The 19,442-nt window shown below is 53.1% G+C and overlaps 2 protein-coding genes across 2 annotated transcripts; both read left to right on the plus strand.

The window, feature by feature from the left end:
* The first annotated feature begins 695 nt into the window (after window positions 1-695).
* Nek8 (NIMA related kinase 8) lies at window positions 696-11,265 on the plus strand. The gene is made up of 15 exons (XM_051179930.1): window positions 696-807; window positions 4,259-4,464; window positions 4,682-4,914; window positions 5,053-5,184; window positions 5,680-5,888; window positions 6,034-6,113; window positions 6,195-6,376; window positions 6,463-6,613; window positions 7,228-7,304; window positions 7,624-7,741; window positions 9,108-9,258; window positions 9,464-9,627; window positions 9,730-9,888; window positions 10,026-10,184; window positions 10,574-11,265. Exons 1-15 carry the CDS (start codon window positions 761-763, stop codon window positions 10,600-10,602), a joined length of 2,097 nt encoding a protein of 698 aa, XP_051035887.1. The 5' UTR covers window positions 696-760; the 3' UTR covers window positions 10,603-11,265.
* Window positions 11,266-11,811: 546 nt separating this feature from the next.
* Window positions 11,812-17,972, plus strand: Traf4 (TNF receptor associated factor 4). Its single transcript, XM_051179918.1, has 7 exons — window positions 11,812-12,073; window positions 15,114-15,165; window positions 15,779-15,883; window positions 15,950-16,111; window positions 16,201-16,362; window positions 16,447-16,602; window positions 16,841-17,972. Exons 1-7 carry the CDS (start codon window positions 11,931-11,933, stop codon window positions 17,471-17,473), a joined length of 1,413 nt encoding a protein of 470 aa, XP_051035875.1. The 5' UTR covers window positions 11,812-11,930; the 3' UTR covers window positions 17,474-17,972.
* The last annotated feature ends 1,470 nt before the right edge of the window (window positions 17,973-19,442 follow it).

Here is a 19,442-nt window from a genome sequence, read left to right on the forward strand (position 1 = left end):
TGACACTAACTAGCCTACTATTTCTGGGCAGAAGCGCAGAACCATCTCGGGTTTTCCCCCACCCTGACACTTTCGGGTAGAGGAGGTTTACTTCCATTCCCATCTCACCCCCAAGAGGTTCGAGATGAGCACCGAGGGCTGCCCCCCCCCCTTAGGGCAGCGTCTTGTTCGTGGTTCTGAAAAGCCGAGAGCGCGGTGCTGAGAAGGTGTGACAACCAGGGGACCACGTCACATACTCTCCAGGTGAATCAGTTTGTCCATCTGGGGTTTTCCCGGTTTCTCCCTTGGCAAACACCAAGCAACCCCCGCTTCTCATCTCACACAGCACGCTCTCGGTTTATCCTTCACATGCCAGGAAGAAATCCCTTCATGTTCCTGAAGTAGGCAGCGGGGACTCGGTCCTCGCCTCCCACTCCCATTCGACCTTTGGGGCACAATCTTGTTTGCGCGGGGCAACTTAAGTGAGCACCGCCACATCGCTCCAGTCGAACGACCTATGCCAAGTTACGCGTGTGCAAAGTGCTGAGCATTGAGCGGCCCGCCAAGAAACCCGGAATGTCCACTCTCCTGCCCCTCGTTGGGGGGCAGGGCCGTTGGGAAAAAGCGATTTACAGTCAAAGAAAAGGCGCGGAGTTTAACAGCCGCCCCGGACCCATCGGCTCCGCCCTGCGAAAGTCCTGCATCTAGGGGGCGGCGCTCCCGGGTGGGCGGTCCGCGCACGCGCCGCACGGGAATTCTTGAAGCGTATCAGAGACATGAAATGGAGAAGTACGAGCGGATTCGAGTGGTGGGAAGAGGTGCCTTCGGGTGAGCCAGGGCTTTGGGGAGGAAATAGTAGGGGAAAAAGAAAATAAACCCCAATTCTTATTAAGAAATCCTGGGCCTGCTGGCCCCGCCCCGAAGCGAGAGCGCTACTCCGGGATGCCCCGCCCAGACAGCTAGTCCTTCGGTCTAGGCGGAGCGAAATCACGCCCACCAGACTAGCCAGTGCTCCTGGAATATAGTTCTTTCCACTGATAGCTTGTTCTTTGCTGCTAATAATGCTGATAATGAGCGTTAGCTGCCCAGGTCAGACTTCCCGGAGTATATATACAGTTGCGACCAAAACAGGCGTGGGTACTTCCCCTTTACCTACTTAGCACATAATTGATTCAAATAGACAAGATATTGTATAACCAGTTAATGAAGTTTGAACAGATATGGAGAGTTATTAAGAGGCCGAGCACCAGGTGGGATGGTATATGCCTGTAATTCCAGTATTTGGTAACAGATGTAGGAGCATTGTTGTGAATTTGAGACCAATTTGGTCTACATAGAGATTGTCTCCAAAAAAAAGACAACAAGCCAGTTTTTATGGTACATGCTGGGCAGGCCTGGACTACATAACTAGCTGAAGGCCAGTCTGGGCAACTTAATGCTACCCATCTCAAACTTTATAAAAAGAAAAAAGGGGGACTGAGAATGTGTATCATGCTCCCGTCTAGCATGACTTAAAGAAATTAGGACAGGCAGAGTTCTTCTAGCAGATGAAGCAGCATTTGCAAAGATCCTCAACAGGAAAATAAGCATAGCATTCAAGAAACTGAGAAAAAGACTAGTGTAGTTGGAATGTAGTGGGCAAGGCAAAGAATGTGATTGTCACCGAGGGCGGGACCAGATTGTGATCTTGTAAACAGAGTAAGAGGTGAAGTTGAAGTATAAAGGTGAGAGGGATTTTTTTGTTCTTGTTTGTGGAAGGGATTGAACTCACAGTATCATAGAGCTTCACCCCAAACCAGGGAAGAATTTTAAAACTGGAATGGGGTGTGGTGGCGCATACCTGTGATCCCAGCATCATTGGAGGCAGAAACCTGAGGATAGGAATTTCAAGGTCTTTAAATGTATGTACTTCATAGCAAGTTCAAAATCAGCCTGGGCTCTATAAGATTGTGTCTCTGGAAAACAAAACAAAAAAACAGTGGAGTGACCTAATATGATCCATGTAGATTTTACCAGGACATCCTCAGGTTAGGGCTGTAGCCCAGTGTTAGATGGTCCTGGATTTGATCCCCAGCACTAGGAAACTAAACCAAGTGCCATTATGTCTGCTATGTAGAGTTTAGAGCTTTAGTGATGGGAATAAAGGAGACTGTTTTAGAAGGCCAGGGGACACTTTTTGTTTTGTTTTTTGAGACAGGGTTTCTCTGTGTATCTTTGTATGTCCAGGCACTCTGTAGACCAGGCTGGCCTTGAATTCACAGAGATCCGCTTGCCTCTGCCTCCTGAATGCTGGGCAGAGGTCACTTTTTAAGTAAGAAATTGTCATTGCTAGAGGCAGTTCAGTTATCGATAGCTCTAAAATCTCAGTTCTTTCTACAGACCTCTACTCAGAAAACAATTTCAGAAACCTGGTATCTCCGGCAGAGCTGGCGCAGGATTTTAATCCCAGCACTTGGGAGGCAGAGGCAGGCGGATTCTGTGAGTTTGGTGTGAGGTCAGCCTGGCCTAAAAAGTGAATTTCAGGACAGCCAAAAGGGGAGGGGAGGAACCTGGAATCTCAGCACTTAGAAAGCTGAGAATAGATAATTCAAGGTCAAGCTGGGGGACACAATGAGTTTTCAAGGTCATCCTGTGCTATATAGTAAAACTATTTCAAAATAACTCAGTGGTTTAGAGCACTTTTTTTTCCCGAAATGACCCATTTCTATTCCAAATTTCTACATGGTGGCTTGCAAATATATGAAACTCTAGTTCCAGGGGATCCAACACCCTCTCTGGTCTCTGTGAGCACATACATGCATTCAGGCAAAAAATTTATGCGTGTGAAATATTTTTAAAAGCCTAAAACAAAAACAGAATTTTCTTTTGTAAATGAGAGTACAAGTTGCTTATGAATGCATTGAACAGATTTACATATAAAGAAGTGATGCTGCTAAAACTGAAAACATAGGTTTAAAAAAATTAAATTCTAGCCAGGCATTGGTTGGTGGTGAACGCCTTTAATCCCAATTTGGGAGGCAGAGGCAGGCGGATCTCTGTGAGAGTTGGAGGTCAGCCTGGGCTACAGATCCAGTCCCAGAACAGGTTCCAAATTGCTTTGAAACCATGTCTCGAACAACAACAACAAAAGTAAACTTCCCAGTTTTACATAGGTCATAAGGAGGTTAAAATTGTTGTTTTTGTTTGGTTTTTCTAGACAAGAGTTTCTCTGTGTCCTTGGCTGTAGTAAGACTTGCTTTATTGACCAGGCTGTCATTGAACTCACAGAGATCCTCCTGCCTCTGCCTCCTGGAGTGCTGGGATTAAAGGCGTGCCCCAGCACAAGTCCATTCACATGAGTGTAGAGGTCAGAAGGCAACTCATGGGAATGACTTCCTACCAAATGGATGCGTTCGGGATGTAGGGGTCATGAGGCTTGGTCAGTAAATACCTTCTACCCACTGAGTCAGCTTCCTGGCCTTGTTTTGAGACAGGGTCTCGTGGACCTCAGGCTATGTGGCTAAAGATGGTCTTGAAATCCTGAAATCCATTTCCTCTTGTCCTATCTCCCAGAGTCCTAGGATTATTAGGATTATATACATGCAACACCACTATTTATTTATTTATTTATTTTTAGAGGTTTTTCTAGACAGGGTTTCTCTGTATTGCTTTTGGAGCCCATTCTGGAACTAGCTCTGTAGACCAGGCTGGCCTCGAACTCACAGAGATCCGCCTGCCTCTGCCTCCCGAGTGCTGGGAGTAAAGGTGTACGCCGCCACTGCCAGGCTTTCAGCCTGAGATTTTTAAGATTTCATTTTATATCATATGCATGAGTATTTAGTATGCACATAACATATTCACCATGTTCGTGCCTGAGGAAGCCAGAAGATGGAGTTGGATCCCCTGGACTGAAATTTCAGACAGTTGTGAGCTGTCATGTGGGTTTTGGGAACCAAACCTGGGCCCTCTGGAAAAGCAGCCTGATGCTGAACCATCTCTCCACCCCAAGATTTATTTTTAATATTTAAATTTTCCGAGTGAGTGAATGCCACCTGTAGAGTCCAGAAGAGGCCATCAGACCCTTTGAAGCTGGAGTTACTGGTGGTTTTGAGCCTGCGGACACGGGTGCTGAGCCGTTGCTCCAGACCTCTCTTCTTGACAAGCTGGAGTCTTGTCACACTGTCCTTGAACTTCCAGCCCAAGCTCATGCCCACCATGCGCAAGCTCAGTCATCTAAAGAGCATGTGGTCTACAGGCTGCCCTAAGCCTAGCTGTCACCTGCTCTGCTCTGTGTCCCTAGGATTGTGCACCTGTGTCTGCGCAAGGCTGACCAAAAGCTGGTGATCATTAAGCAGATCCCAGTAGAGCAGATGACCAAGGAAGAGCGACAGGCAGCACAGAATGAGTGCCAGGTGCTCAAGCTGCTCAACCACCCCAACGTCATCGAGTACTATGAGAACTTTCTAGAAGACAAGGCCCTCATGATTGCCATGGAATACGCACCAGGTAGGCCAGGTGCCTTGCCTCAGCCTGCAGGACCTTTTCCTTCCAGGAGATCTGGACAGCATGAGGTGGCTTCCCTCTGGGTCAGAGTTGGCTGAAGGGCAGAGGTATAGTGTTGTGGCCCCACTTGTGTATCCCTGACAGGCTCCTTGCCCTCTCTGGTCCCAGTGTCCTGTTGTGTTATAGCAATGTGGGTCTTGATCCGTTCTCTGGTCCACAGGTGGCACCCTGGCTGAGTTCATCCAGAAGCGCTGCAACTCCCTGCTGGAGGAGGAGACCATCCTTCACTTCTTCGTGCAGATCCTGCTCGCACTGCATCATGTACACACCCACCTCATCCTGCACCGGGACCTCAAGACCCAGAACATCCTTCTCGACAAACACCGCATGATCGTCAAAATCGGTGACTTTGGCATCTCCAAGATCCTCAGCAGCAAGAGCAAGGCCTACACGGTGCTGAAGCTTGCTCTACGTTCCGGCCTCTTCCTCTTTCCTTCTGTGGGCCTGCAAGAGAAAGCCCTTGGCCTGCTTTGAGAAGTTCTCCTCTGTCCCTCTCTTCCCAGGACTGTAATACAGACTTCCCTCCTGCAGGTGGTGGGTACTCCGTGCTACATCTCCCCTGAGCTGTGTGAGGGCAAGCCCTACAACCAGAAGAGTGACATCTGGGCTCTGGGCTGTGTCTTATATGAGCTGGCCAGTCTCAAGAGAGCCTTTGAGGCTGCGGTGAGTACAGACACCCCTCAGGGACTCAGAACTCCCAACCCCTTTGCCATAGCTCTGACCACTTCTGTGTTCCTTCTCTTGTGGCTGGTTGAGTCATGTCAGTCCCTCACCTGCTCGTTGGTTACCCTAGGGCAGGGCTGTGCCTCTCTCCCTTGCTCAGCTCAGACTAGGGTAGGGCTTGAGTCCTGTTTTAGCCTGAGAATTCCTGAGGGAGTGGATGTGATCCCTGATTCTTCTGTCAGATTAGAAACATTCCCAAGAGCAAACCTGGAGGTTCCTAAAGCACCTGGGATTTCTGAGGACATAGCTGAAACTTTCTTATCAGACTAAGAAGTTCTGAAGTAGTGTCAGACTCTGTTTCCATTCTGCCTTCTCTGATGGGACTGGGTGTCTTGAGGGTAGACCTGTTTTTGTTCCCTCAGTGGGGGAACTGCCCTCCCCACCTACTAGCGGAACCTAGCACCCTGGCCATCCCTACATGTGGTGCCTTCACAGAACTTGCCAGCCCTGGTGTTGAAGATCATGAGTGGCACCTTTGCGCCCATCTCTGACCGGTACAGCCCTGAGCTGCGCCAGCTTGTCCTGAGTCTGCTCAGCCTGGAGCCTGCACAGCGGCCACCCCTCAGCCACATCATGGCACAACCCCTCTGCATCCGGGCCCTCCTCAACCTCCACACGGATGTGGGCAGCGTCCGTATGCGGAGGCCTGTGCAGGGAGATGGGCTCTGGGCCTCAGGGGAGGGCATCCAATGGGAACACAGGAGGTCTAGAGCTAACCCTTCATTATGTAGTCACCTAGTAGGATTGCCAGGGACAGGACTTGTCCTGAGGCCCTTCTGTATCCTGCAGGTCAGAGAAGTCCCTGGCCCCAGGACCACCCATGGCCCCTGGCAGCACAGGGAACAGAGCCACCAGCGCCCGATGCAGGGGTGAGTCCGGACCAACCGCTGGAGCTCAGGGAACTCCCTACCATTTCCACTAGGTTAACTGGCCTCAAACTGTCCTTGCAGGTATTCCCCGGGGACCCATGAGACCGGCCATCCCACTGCCACTGTCTTCGGTGTATGCATGGGGCGGGGGCCTTAGCGTCCCCCTGAGGCTCCCGATGCTCAACACTGAAGTGGTCCAGGTGTCCGCAGGTCGCACACAGAAGGCTGGTGTTACACGCTCTGGTCGCCTCATCCTATGGGAGGTCAGGTTGGCTTTGGGCTCCTTTCTGTGAGGGTGGGAGACCAGAAGTGGAGTTGGGATCCTCAGGCGCCGCCCACTCCCCTGCAGGCCCCGCCCCTAGGCACTGGAGGAGGGACGCTACTCCCAGGGGCAGTGGAGCAGCCCCAGCCCCAGTTCGTCTCACGTTTCCTGGAGGGCCAGTCGGGTGTGACCATCAAACATGTGGCCTGCGGGGACCTGTTCACGGCTTGCCTGACTGGTAAGCTTGTCAGGGGAAAATATTCTGTGGAGATAGGAGAAAGCCAGACAATGCAACTTCTCTCATCCCAAATGGCTCAATTAATGAATCTCTCACTTTAAGGGTTACTGCTTTTATCTAGTAGCAGTTGGGGTTTGCTGACTGCAACACAGTAGGCCTGGCAGTGAACATGTTGTAATATCCCCATTTGACAGATGGGGAAAGTAAGGCTCTCTCTCACTAGTCCAAAATTACACATTGGAAGGAGACTACCTATGCCTCCCCCCACATCCTGCCCTTCCAGCCCCTTTTCAATATCTTCCCTCCTTTCAATTCCCCCCTCACTGGAGACTGAACTGAGGACCTTGTGTATGGTGAGCAAGCATTCTACTATTGAGTTGCAATCCCAGGTTTTTGTTTTTTTAAGATAAAGTAAAGATGGCCATGTAGTCTTGGCTGTCCTGGAACTCTCAGAGAGCCACCTACTTCTCCCTCCTGGGTGCTGGAATTAAAGGCATGCACCGCTATGCCCCACTTAGCTCCCAGTATTATCTCCCTCCTCCAACCTGTAAATGAACCAAACTACCTGAAATGCAGATCTACCTCTCTTATGTTTCTCACTGTCTTCCTCCCAGACCGAGGCATCATCATGACCTTTGGCAGTGGCAGCAACGGGTGTTTAGGCCATGGCAACCTCACTGACATCAACCAGGTGGGTGATACATGTTCTCTGAAGAGAAGTGAGAGGATGGCAGGGGGCCGATAGCAGACTGGGGGCTGGGGAGCCCCGGGGCCACATGCCCCACTATCTCCCAGGCTGCACCTGTTGTGGGTCAGAGCAGGGGAAGTACAGAAAGCTTCCCTAATGGCTTCCCGCCTGTTGCTATGTCTGCGTGCTGTGAATGTGAATGTGTGGTTGGCGGTAAAGAGACAGTTAACCTGAGAATTTGCAGTTTGTAACTTCCTGCTTCAGAGAGGGGCGGGGCAAGTTTGGTACACTTCAATCACCCTACTTTCCTTGCTCTCTCTAGCCCACCATTGTGGAAGCCCTGCTGGGCTATGAGATGGTACAGGTGGCCTGTGGTGCCTCTCATGTCCTGGCCCTGTCCACAGATGGAGAACTATTTGCCTGGGGCCGAGGAGATGGTGGTAAGCCAGCGACAGCCTGCAGGGTCCCTCTCACAGCTTTCTCCATCATGGTTTGTTCCTCAGTTTGCCCATCTTCCTCTCCATGGCCCACTCTTTCCTTCCTGTTCTTTCCTCCTGTTCCGATCATCCATTGGACAAACCATTATTTCATAGCTCCATGTGTTTACCCCTTGTTAGGTGTTGAACTGATAAGATGAACGATTTGTTGCCAAATGTGGTGATACAGTCCTTTCATCCCAGCACTCAAGGCTAGTCTGGTCTAGATAGCAAGTTCCAGATTAGCCAGGGCTACACAGTGAAACCCTGTCTCTGTTTTTCCCCTCCTCTGGAGACAGGGTTTCTTTGTGTAGCTCTAGCTATCCTGAAACTCACTCTGTAGACCATGCTGGCCTTGAACTAACAAAGTTCTGCCTCTGCCTCCTGAATGCTGGGATTAAAGGTATGTAACACCACTGACTGACTGAAACCCTGTCTCAAAACAAAAACAAACAAACAAAAAACCCCAAAAAGTGTATTCATTCAGGCTTATGGCATAAGGGACATTTTGTTCTTCTGACAGTACTTGTCTTTGCAGTGTTGGGATTCAAACTGTGCACATATTAATACGTATGACCTATACTCACAACCCACCCGACTAGGTACTTAACATGGTGATGTCTTAGATGGGTTCCTGTCCTGGAGGTCTCAAGTAGAAAGTGTGTGTGTGTGTTGGAGCAGGATGGGGGAGATGCTGGAAGACACCAGGACTATATCAAAGATTAACATTGAAATTAAAGGGAGGCAGGTGGCATTTGGATAGAGCTTTTTTCTTTTTATGAGGCAAAGTCTCACCCACAACTTCCTTTATTGCTGCCTCAGCCTTTTAAGTGTTAGGATTTTAAAACTTTTGTTTTCAAATAATAGTTTTTTGTGCACTGGTGTTTTGCCTGCATGTTTTTTTCTGTGTGAGGGTGTTGGAGTACCTGGAACTGCAGTTACAGACAGGTGTGAGCTGCTGTGTGAGAGCTGGGAATTGGACTTGGGTCCTCTATTAAGAGCAGCCAGTGCTCTTAACTGCTGAGCCATCTCTCCGGCCTGTAGAACCTAGCTTTGTAGCTTCAGCTAGTCTGGAATCACTGTAGCCCAGGCTTGCTTCATACTCATGGCAGCCCTGAGTGCTATAATTGATTAGAGGTGTGCTCCATTGCTCCATTACACCTAGCTGCTGTTGGAATTATAAGCAAGGCGTTAAAGGCTGTCAACCAGCAGTAGGGCCTTAGAAAAGCATTTTGGGCTGAGACCAACCTTTATTCATTCTCCTTTCCTGGCATTATCATCCTTAAAGTTCAAACTAACGCCTCCTTGATTTTTTGTTTGTTTTTTGTAGGGAGGCTGGGACTAGGCACTAGGGAGTCCCATAGCTGCCCCCAGCAGGTGCCTATACCCGTAGGACAGGAAGCTCAGAGAGTTGTTTGTGGTATTGACTCTTCCATGATCCTCACCTTGCCTGGCAGGGTCCTGGCCTGTGGAAGTAACAGGTAAGTAGAGGCATCCAAGGGATAGGCCTGCCTTTCTACCCTCTTTAGCTACAAAGTATTCCAGTCCTCATTGGTTCCCTCTTTCAAGAATCAGAACTAAAGAGGGATGAAACTATTATTTGGTTCAGCTCAGGGTAGGATCTGTCTGTGAGTAGTGGGAGAAAGGCAGCCTGTACAAACTTACGGTTTCTGACTCTATCCTTAGGTTCAACAAGCTAGGCTTGGATCACCTGTCCCTGGATGAGGAGCCTGATCCCCACCAGCAAGTGGAGGAGGCCCTGAGCTTCTCACCACTGGGCTCTGCACCTCTGGACCAGGAGCCCCTGCTGTGTGTAGACCTGGGCACTGCTCATTCTGCTGCTGTTACTAGTGAGTAGGACTCAGGCCTGGGAGGCCTAAGGGGGATTCACCTGGCCTCCTCCAGACTTCTGTTCAAGTGTTCTTTCCTATGTTTTCTTCCCATCCCCACAGCCTCTGGTGACTGCTATACTTTTGGCAGCAATCAGCACGGGCAATTGGGCACCAGTTCTCGCCGGGCCAGCAGGGTGCCCTGTCGGGTCCAAGGCCTAGAGGGCATCAAGATGGTGATGGTGGCCTGTGGGGATGCCTTCACTGTAGCCATTGGGGCAGGTGAGGGTGGGCAGCTTGAGAGTGGGCATGGCAAGCATGTGGTAGTTGATGCTCAGTGCTTCCCTTTGGAGTCATTCTTACTGTCTAGTGCTGGGGTGCTAGCTTGGGCTGTGCCCCTTCTCTTGAATTCTTGGCAGAAGGGGAAGTGTATTCTTGGGGCAAAGGAGCCCGAGGTCGATTGGGAAGGAGGGATGAGGATGCTGGACTCCCTAGGCCAGTGCAGCTGGATGAGACTCTTCCATACATGGTGACTTCAGTGTCCTGCTGCCATGGGAACACTCTCCTGGCTGTTCGATGTGAGTTTCCTTTTCCTGTCTCACCCACACCATGGGGTTAACCCAGCTCTCCTCTGCTCCTTACTCCATCCTCAGTAGTTACAACTCAAATTACCCAGAGCAATCTTCTGCCCCCAGCAAAGTGAAATCACAGCCAGTGGGGATAGGAAGGAGATGTGTAAAACACCAGGCTTCCAGCCCGGGTGAGCAAGGGCTGTCACAGCTGCTCTCTAGGCCTCACTTGAATCATTTCTTCTAATACTTCCTGGATCCAGTTGATATTAAGTCCCCATCTCTGGCCTGGCAGGAGGGTTTTGGCTCCAGGGCTCAATGAGATCAAAGGTGCAGGATGCTTGCTATAGGCATTGCCTCCAGAAGGGCTGCAGGAACTTCTTTTTGATATTCCTCAGCGGTCACAGACGAACCAGTTCCCCCCTGAGGCAACAGGATTATCCAAGAGACCACCTCTGAGTGTTCTGAAAAACGCAGGTGCCTGAGGAACCACTGTTTCCAGCGTCCTGGATTGTGTCATCAGTGAGGTGGAAAGGCCACTGAAGGCCACTTTGTTCCTCCAAGTCCGTCCCCCCCCCCCCAACTCCTTATCTTACTTAAGTGTCTCCAGGCTCCAGTCTGGCAGGAATTAACAGCAGGGCAGTCTTTAAAGCCTTTGCTGAAAAAGCACACACACACACACACACATAAACACACACCCCAAGCAGGGTTAGAAAGAAGTCCCAGGCTAGCGGTGTGGTGTCCTCGTGGAGACTGATGCCAAGCTTTGGAGTAGGGCAAGCCAGGGCTTGTTTGGACTGGCCATTAGGCCTGCCTAATCCCTGCATAGCTTGAGGCTGATAGGTCGAAGGGAGTCCCCATTTCTGTCATTCCTGAGGCGGGGGTTTGCTCAAACCTCTGGGAGGGCTCCCCCCCACCGCCCAGGGAGGGAGTGGTGGAGCTATTGAATGGTTAAGGGGACCCTGCTGAAGGTTGTCCCTTACTCCAGGCCATTTCCCAGACCTAGACTGAGGAAAAAAGGTAGCAGGCCAGACTCGACCAGTCATTTCTGAAAGGTTTGAAAATAGCGCCAATAAAATTATCAAATGCCTGCTTGGTATATGGTCTCTTCTGGGGCGGAGGTGGCTGCTAGACACCTCAAGACTGGGTTGGGCCCGACTGTGGTTGTAGGGCAGCGGCCGGGAGGAATGTGGGCGCAGTCAGGCCGGAGGCTGGGGCCAAGGTTCTGCTGGCCCAGCGCCCAGCCCTGCTTCCTTGCTCCAGCCGGGTTTTCTCGGATCCTGTTGCCAGGCTTCGGTGCCTAGCACCTGGAAGCTAGAGCCACGGGTCCCTGGGCGGCGTGTGGCGCAGGAGACCATAAGGTGGCTTCTAAAGGGCCAAGTCTTTGTGGTGCGACCAGACAGGCAAGAGGCCCCCCACTTCTGGAAGAATCTCAGCCACGCTCTCGGTTCCAACGGGAAAGAGAAGCCCCAGCTTCCGGGGGTGGGCGAGGCTGACTTAACTTTGGAAGCCTGGGCAGAGTCCCGAGAGCGACCGCATTCAGAGGTTGTGGAGTGGGCGGGGCGCGAGGGCGGGCTCTAGGACCGTGGGGACGCGGTTCCGCCCCCTCTTCCGGCGGGCGGGGTTGCGGACCCGGGCCGCTCGCGGCCGCCAGTCGGCGCCGCCCGCAGCCGGGGAACACGGCCGGAGCGAGGCGCGGGCTGTGGGGCCGCCGCGTGCCCGGCCCCGCTCGCCCGTGCCCGCCGCCAGCCCGCCATGCCCGGCTTCGACTACAAGTTCCTGGAGAAGCCCAAGCGGCGGCTGCTGTGCCCACTATGCGGGAAGCCCATGCGCGAGCCTGTGCAGGTGTCTACCTGCGGCCACCGCTTCTGCGACACCTGCCTGCAGGAGTTCCTCAGGTGCGACCCGGGGGAGGGGGGCAGGCCTCGGCCGGCGGTGCAGGGGGTGAGGGTACTGCATGGGGAAGGGCTCGCGCCGGAGACACGTCGGGCCTTTGTCTGCGCGGCCGCCCGGTGACCTCAGGAGCGCCCACCATGATGTCAAAGGGACGGCAGTGACGTCAGGGCTCTGGGGAGGACCCCGCGCACCCAGGCGTAAGGGCGCCCGGGTCCTACCTGCCCAGCTCCAGGTGGAGAGCTGCCTCCCCGAGCGGCGGCGAAGGGAAAGACGCCCTTCCCGACCCGAGGCCGCCCCTCCCCCCCCGCACCTGAGCCCGAGCGGCCGCAGCCTTGAACTTTGAATCCTTTGGGGAAGGGAAGGACAAAGCCTCTCCCGCGCGACACTGCAAGCCTCTGGAGTTTTCACCCGTCCATCCTTACTCTCTGACGCTGAAAATTTAGCGGCCGCTATTGTCCTCCCATTTCCCAGAGGTGGAAAGAAAGGCTACGATTTGCTCAGGGTCACACGACTGTGGTCTTAGCAGGGACCCCAGCCCGGGCTGCGTGTGGTCGCGCAGTAGTTTGGACTGTGACCCTGCCGCCCTCGTCGCCTCTCAAGCGGGGACCCTCTCTGGGGTCTTGAGTATGACGGATGGTCGGGTACACTGGAGGAAGGGGAATTGTTCCCGGGCTGTTACTAAATGTCCCCTGCCCTCCCAGGACACACGTCCTGCCTTGCCGCCTCAGGCACCCGTCCCATTTCTGAGCACCCTGTGCGGTCGGTCTTGAGTCTCCTGCCGCTGAGGGCTGTGGTGTGGGAGGGGAGGCCGGGGATGCCCGACGCTTGTGGAGGTCGTGCCCTAGAGCACAAGGAAGGGCAGGTCCGCCGCGGTCCGAAGGTGCCGGCGGGAGAGCAGTTTGGGACTTGTGCCTCAGTGCTCCGTCCCCCTCCGAAGAGCCTGGCTGGCGGAAATCTCAGCAGGCCCTTTGTTTTTTGTTCCTAGCAGCCGCGGGCTCCTCTCACATATGCTCCTGCTCAAGCTGCTGTGCCTCCTCCTCCTCCCTTCCCTTCTCCCTCCTCCCTCTGGCCCTCCTCCCTGCAATGTACACACTTAACTCCTCTACAGACACACGGGCCCATTGTCTCCTCAGCTCCCTTCCTGGCCCTCTGGTTTCCAGATGAGGCCAGCTGAGCCAGCCCCCTCCTCCAGCTGACCCACCCTTACTGCCTCGGGGAAGGAGCCAGGAGGGGCTGTCAGGCTCAGTTCCCTCCTCCTCCACCTCCTTCTCAGTCCCCTCCAGGCTGCTTCTGCCCCTCCTCCTCCCGGAAATCCCCTCTTCCTCTCCCACTGCCCCCTCCCCCCATCCTGTCTTCTCCCCTGGGCTTGGGCCTCCACTGCTCAGCCAGGAGCAGTCTCTGCCTTCTCCCCTCCCCCGTCGACCTAGTGTTCCCTGGCCTCTTAGTGGTAGTTGAGCGGGCGCTGCCCCCCCCCCAACACAAGTTAGGTTGTCCATAGCCTTGGCCAAACCTTTGTCCTGGCTGGGCCCCAAGTTGCAGGGTAGGCCTCTGCCTGAAGCCTAGGGACTTGCCTTAGTCCCCTTGTCTCCAGAATCCCTGGGTCAGCACATTCCTGAAGCAGCCAAGTGGACCCCCTCCCCCTTGGTCCACCCCTCTTCCCCACTCCAGCGGAGGCTATTACGCAGGTTGAGCCAGAAAGGCTGCTTGCCTTGTGGATGCAGGCATACCTGTTTGGTGCCTGAGCATGTATTGTTCTTTGCATCCAGGCCATGGCCAATAGTAGCAGGGCCAACAGAAGGTGCTAGAAAGTGGACTGGGCACCTGGGGTATGGACTGCCCAGGCTCTGGAAAGGCCTTTCACAACAGGGCTGCCATGTAGCCTCTGCTTCTGCCCTGAGGCCTGCCTGCCTGCCGCCTACCTGACTCAGATTTGCCAGGAATGCCATGCCTTGGGGCCCCTGTCCTGCTGGGTGAGCCCTTGTCTTGCCTGGATCATGACAGTCATGTGTGACAGGTCTTTTGGGGTCAGCTAGGGCATACTGGCAGGAAGAGGCATGCTACCAGGCTCTATGGGTGTTAATGTCTGGGTGGAGACAGGACAGCTGACAGCGGTTGGGGTCACCAAGTTTCAGAAGCCTTGCCTGTGGTTAGAGCCTGTCTGAGATGGAGAGCTGCCACAGACAGACATCCCCAGGACTCTTCACTAAGGAGCCTGGGTCTTCTGTTTTGTTTCCTCTCTGAGTAGGGGCATTCTAACCCTGGTGATGAAAGCCAGGTGGGAATGTGAGTGAACACAAGGCCAAAGGCCTTACTTTTCCTTCCCACTTTTTTTTTTTGGGGGGGGGGTTTCAAGGCAGGGTTTCTCTATTGATTTAGAGCCTGTCCTAGAATTCACTCTGTAGACCATGCTGGCCTCGAACTCACAGAGATCCACCTGTCTCTTCCTTCCTAGTGCTGGGATTATGTGTAGCCCAGGCTGGCCTCAAATTCATGATCCTCCTGCCTCTGCCTGTTTCAGCAAATCTTACCATCGTGTGCTACCACAGCTAGCTCCTTCCCACTTCTTTAGGAGACAGACAGACCCTCAGAAGAGGAGGGGATAACATAAAGTGGCCTCAAAATGACCTTTGCCCTGGTTCTTGGCCTGGCACAGTCATGGAGGCTGGGTAACCCTGGCACTTCATCCAAGACCATCTTTGCACACCCTCCCATGAGCTCTCAGAATAGCCAATGAAAACCATTTTGGGGGGAGTGGGTGGCAGGCTGCCTGTTTCTTTCAAGTCCAGCTGCTATCTTGGGGGGAGGGGTTGCCAGCTGCCACCTGTTGGGTAAGTGCTGCCCAGGGCAGCTGTGTCTGTCGGCGCTGGACCTCGAATGCCCTTTGTTGGTAGTCTAGTACCTTTGAAAAGTGGGTTCCTTCTGACCTCCGCTTTCCCTTGTGTCTCAGCTATGGAGGGCTAGGAAGGGGCCTGGCAAGGGAGGGTGGCTACCCTGGTCGAAGGACTGAGGCTTGAGCCTTGACCCTGCCTTCTCCCCTTTCAGTGAAGGAGTCTTCAAATGCCCTGAGGACCAGCTTCCTCTGGACTATGCCAAGGTGAGTCCACACTGCTAGGCTAGAAGCCTGGGTCCTGGTGGAGGCTGGAGCTGTTGGCAGCCTGGGCAGGCACAGGGCCAGTGTCAACCTCAAGCCTTAGGATCTGGTGCCCCCACAAAGGTAGCCTGTTCTCTCCCACCAGGCCAGTTTGCAAACTAAGACTTGTTTGCCCTGGGGGACAGGCACAATGCCCAGCCTGTAGGGGTGCACAGAGCTGCTCTGTGCCTATAAAAAGTGCTCCCTCCTCTTCCTGTGGCAAGTTAGACCTGTGGCTGGGGGCCAGGACCCCTCCACTAAGAGGAAGGAAGCTGGGGGGGGGTTAGCCTGTGACTGAGCAGGCTGATGTGATGGGGTGCCCCCCTGAAGGGAGCATGTTCTTGTGCAGGCATGTTGGGGACCCTAGGTTCCAAGTCACAGTAGATACAACCTTCTGTGCCCTTCATCCTAGGGCACAAAGACAAATAGACAAATAGTCGGAGAGGTCTTTGCTCTAGAGGTTAATTACCGGCTTATAGACACAGCCAGCTCAGTTGAGAGTCAGGGTGAATGCGACTACAGAAGGCTCTGATCCTCTCTGGCCCCCATTCTCCCCCCATTCTCTGTCCACACACAGATCTACCCAGACCCAGAACTGGAGGTCCAGGTGTTAGGGTTGCCTATTCGCTGCATCCACAGTGAGGAGGGCTGCCGCTGGAGTGGGCCACTTCGCCATCTACAGGTGAGGCTCTGGAGGAGAGCTGGGACTGGCCCTGACTTTAGATGCTGATTGGGTCTTTCCCACTAGGGCCACTTGAACACTTGCGGCTTCAACGTGGTCCCCTGCCCCAATCGCTGTCCAGCCAAGCTGAGCCGCCGAGACCTGCCTGCTCACTTGCAGCACGACTGCCCTAAGCGCCGTCTCAAGTGTGAATTCTGTGGCTGTGACTTCAGTGGGGAGGCCTACGAGGTAGGTGGGTCCGGGTTGAAGGTGAAGGGTTAGGGTGAGACACCCAGGAGTCCAGGCGTCCCTTAACTCAGCCCCTGTGCTCTTTATAGAGTCACGAGGGCATGTGCCCCCAAGAGAGCGTGTACTGTGAGAACAAGTGTGGTGCCCGCATGATGAGGCGACTGTTGGCCCAGCATGCCACTTCTGAGTGCCCCAAGCGCACCCAGCCTTGTGCCTACTGTACCAAGGAGTTTGTTTTTGACACCATCCAGGTGAGGCCTTTATTGACCTGTATGCTATGAGATTGGGTAACAAGGAGTGAGGTTATTGACCACTGCTTCTGTGTCTGGTCCTAGAGCCATCAGTACCAGTGCCCACGGTTGCCTGTTCCTTGCCCCAACCAATGTGGCGTGGGTACGGTGGCTCGGGAGGACCTGCCCAGCCATCTGAAGGACAGCTGCAGCACTGCATTGGTGCTCTGCCCTTTCAAAGAGTCCGGCTGCAAGCACAGGGTGAGATGCCCCTTTTTTGGCCCTCTTTAGCCCTTGAAGTCCTAGACACAGGATCAGTTTGCTGGCACAGCAGAGGCCTTGGTGGGTCCTGCTAGCCAACTCCTGCTGCTTCCTAGCACCCTCTGCCATCGTGCCATAGAATTGGGTGCCTGCTACCCCTACCTGCTTCTTCCCTCCCCTGCACCTTCCTCTTTTGGTAACTCTTTCCTTCCCCCATGGCCTTGGGTTTTGCCAACAGTGCCCTAAGCTGGCAATGGCACGTCACGTGGAGGAGAGTGTAAAGCCACATCTGGCTATGATGTGTGCCCTGGTGAGTCGGCAGCGGCAAGAACTGCAGGAGCTGCGGAGAGAGCTGGAGGAGCTATCCATAGGCAGTGATGGAGTGCTCATCTGGAAGATTGGCAGCTATGGACGGCGTCTCCAAGAGGCCAAGGCCAAGCCTAACCTGGAGTGCTTCAGTCCAGCCTTCTATACACATAAGTATGGTTACAAGCTGCAGGTGTCTGCATTCCTCAATGGCAACGGCAGTGGTGAGGGTACACATCTCTCCATCTACATTCGTGTGTTACCAGGCGCCTTTGACAATCTTCTGGAGTGGCCCTTTGCCCGTCGGGTCACCTTCTCCTTATTGGATCAGAGTGACCCAGGTCTGGCCAAGCCACAGCATGTCACTGAGACCTTTCACCCTGATCCAAACTGGAAGAACTTCCAAAAGCCTGGCACTTGGCGAGGCTCCCTGGATGAAAGTTCTCTGGGCTTTGGCTACCCCAAATTCATCTCCCATCAGGACATCCGGAAGCGAAATTATGTGCGGGATGACGCAGTCTTCATCCGTGCCTCTGTGGAACTGCCCCGGAAGATCCTCAGCTGAGAGTAGCACCTTCTGGGATTGAGAAGGGAGGTGGGGCAGGAACTGGAGAGGGGGCCGGATCCCCTTTCAGGAATCTTCTCTTGCCTAGGTTGTTAGCCCACCACCCTCTCCTTACCACCACCACCCCTACCCCTCAGGTGCCTCCAATTGGTGCTTCAGCCCTGGCCCCTGGGGGGAGCAGGTCTCGGGGTTATCAAGGGCTGGAAACAAGTGATCCCAGGGCCTGTCTCCCCTCCTGGGCAGGGCAGACATGCCTTGGTGCCAGCCACATTCTACCTGGACTGAGGTGCCTGCTCAGGTGCTATGTCCCAAGAGCCATAGTGGGGGTGGGAGGTATTGGAAAAGGGAGGGGTAGCTATAAGACTCTGCCTTGAGATTAATGTCTCCTTCCATTTACCCAGTGTCGCCCTCTCTGGTTATTTATTTCTTTAGTGCTAGGAGGGCACAGCAGGAAAAATCTTGATTTTTAATAAATCCTGAATTGTATTTATTAACTTGATTCCAGCCTGTCTCCTCCCAGTTGGTTAGGGTTTTGGGAGGCTGGGCCCAACAGAAGGAAAGCAGGTGACCTGCTGCTCTGCTTGTAGCTGGACCTCTGGTGGACAATAAGGGAATCGCAGAAAGCTTTGTGTTGGCCTGCCACCTGCAGCTGCCCTCTGGCGGTTCGGTGGGTAGGTGCAGGGACGGCTTCTCGCATAAGGCTGGCATTTCTAGCCCCTACCTCACTGAAGACTAGTTCTCTTTAGGCAGGATTATTTTTTACCAATAATTACCATGTGTATATACATGTGCAGACCAAAGGTCCATGTCCAGTGTCTTCCTCAGTTACTCTCCACCTTTTTTGAGTCAGGATCAAAATTCTTAGAGCTCACCGATTCCTTAAGGTTAGTTGGCCAATGGGCTCCAAAGATCTTGCCTTGGCTGACCCAGCACTAGGGTGTTATAGCTGTGCATTGTTGTGTCCAGTTTCTTTACACAGATGCTGGGAATCCAAACTCAAGTCTTAGCTTGTATAAGTACTTTCACTACGGAGGCCATCTTTTTGAGACCAGGCTTCTCTGTATTCCTAGCTGCCCTTGTACTTGCTCTACAGATCAGGCTGGCCTTGATCTCAGAGACCTCTGCTTCCTGAGTGCTGGATTAAAGGCACACACCACCACTGCTGGCATCCTGAGGCCTCTCTTGTGTTTTTACCATTAGAATAAATGAACCTTCATGAAGAGTTAATGAGGCTGCATGTGCCTGACGTATTAAGGGCTTAATGTAATGTTAGTCTGTACTCCAGGAGCAAAGGGGGTCTTTTAAGGTGTACAAAGCGCTTGGATTTACTCACCTATAATCTCATTTCCTTCTTTTCCCTGAACGGTTGTCTCTGACTATATACATTTCTCCAGTCAACTAAGAATGGAAGCAGGCTGACTCCTTTAGCTAGTTTGGGGCAGGGCCTCTGGTGCATGCCCCAAACTACTCAATGACACATCCAAAACTCTGAATTTATGACTAGGATTCTTTGGCACAGAGCTCCAATTTGGGCAATTCATTTGGGCTTGTTTTTGGCAAGTTACTTGGCTCTGTAGGGTTAACTACCCTTACTGGGAAACTGAAGTTTTCTGTTACTGGTCTTGGAATTCGATCATGACAGTAGCCAATTAACATGAAGTGCCCTGTTCTTAATGGCCTAGCATTAAGACTGGTAAGGCAAGTACAGGGGGCTGTTCGCAGAGGGACGTGAAGCAAGAAGGCAGGCTGCTGGTTAGCTCTCCACTACTCACTTATCCAGGGGGCCATGGCCCCTCATACAACCAGCTTCCCAGACACAACCTGGAAACTAGAGCAAACCTTGGGCTTTAGCAGAGACGTAGGCCAAACTACCGGATTGAAACTGGCCTTTCTCTGTTGATACACAACTGCACGACTGAAAACTGTCCCTCATTCCAACTGTGGTCACAGCCTATGGAATTCAGACTAG

This window comes from Phodopus roborovskii, unplaced genomic scaffold (assembly GCF_943737965.1).
Source record: "Phodopus roborovskii unplaced genomic scaffold, PHOROB, whole genome shotgun sequence".
NCBI lineage: Eukaryota > Metazoa > Chordata > Mammalia > Rodentia > Cricetidae > Phodopus > Phodopus roborovskii.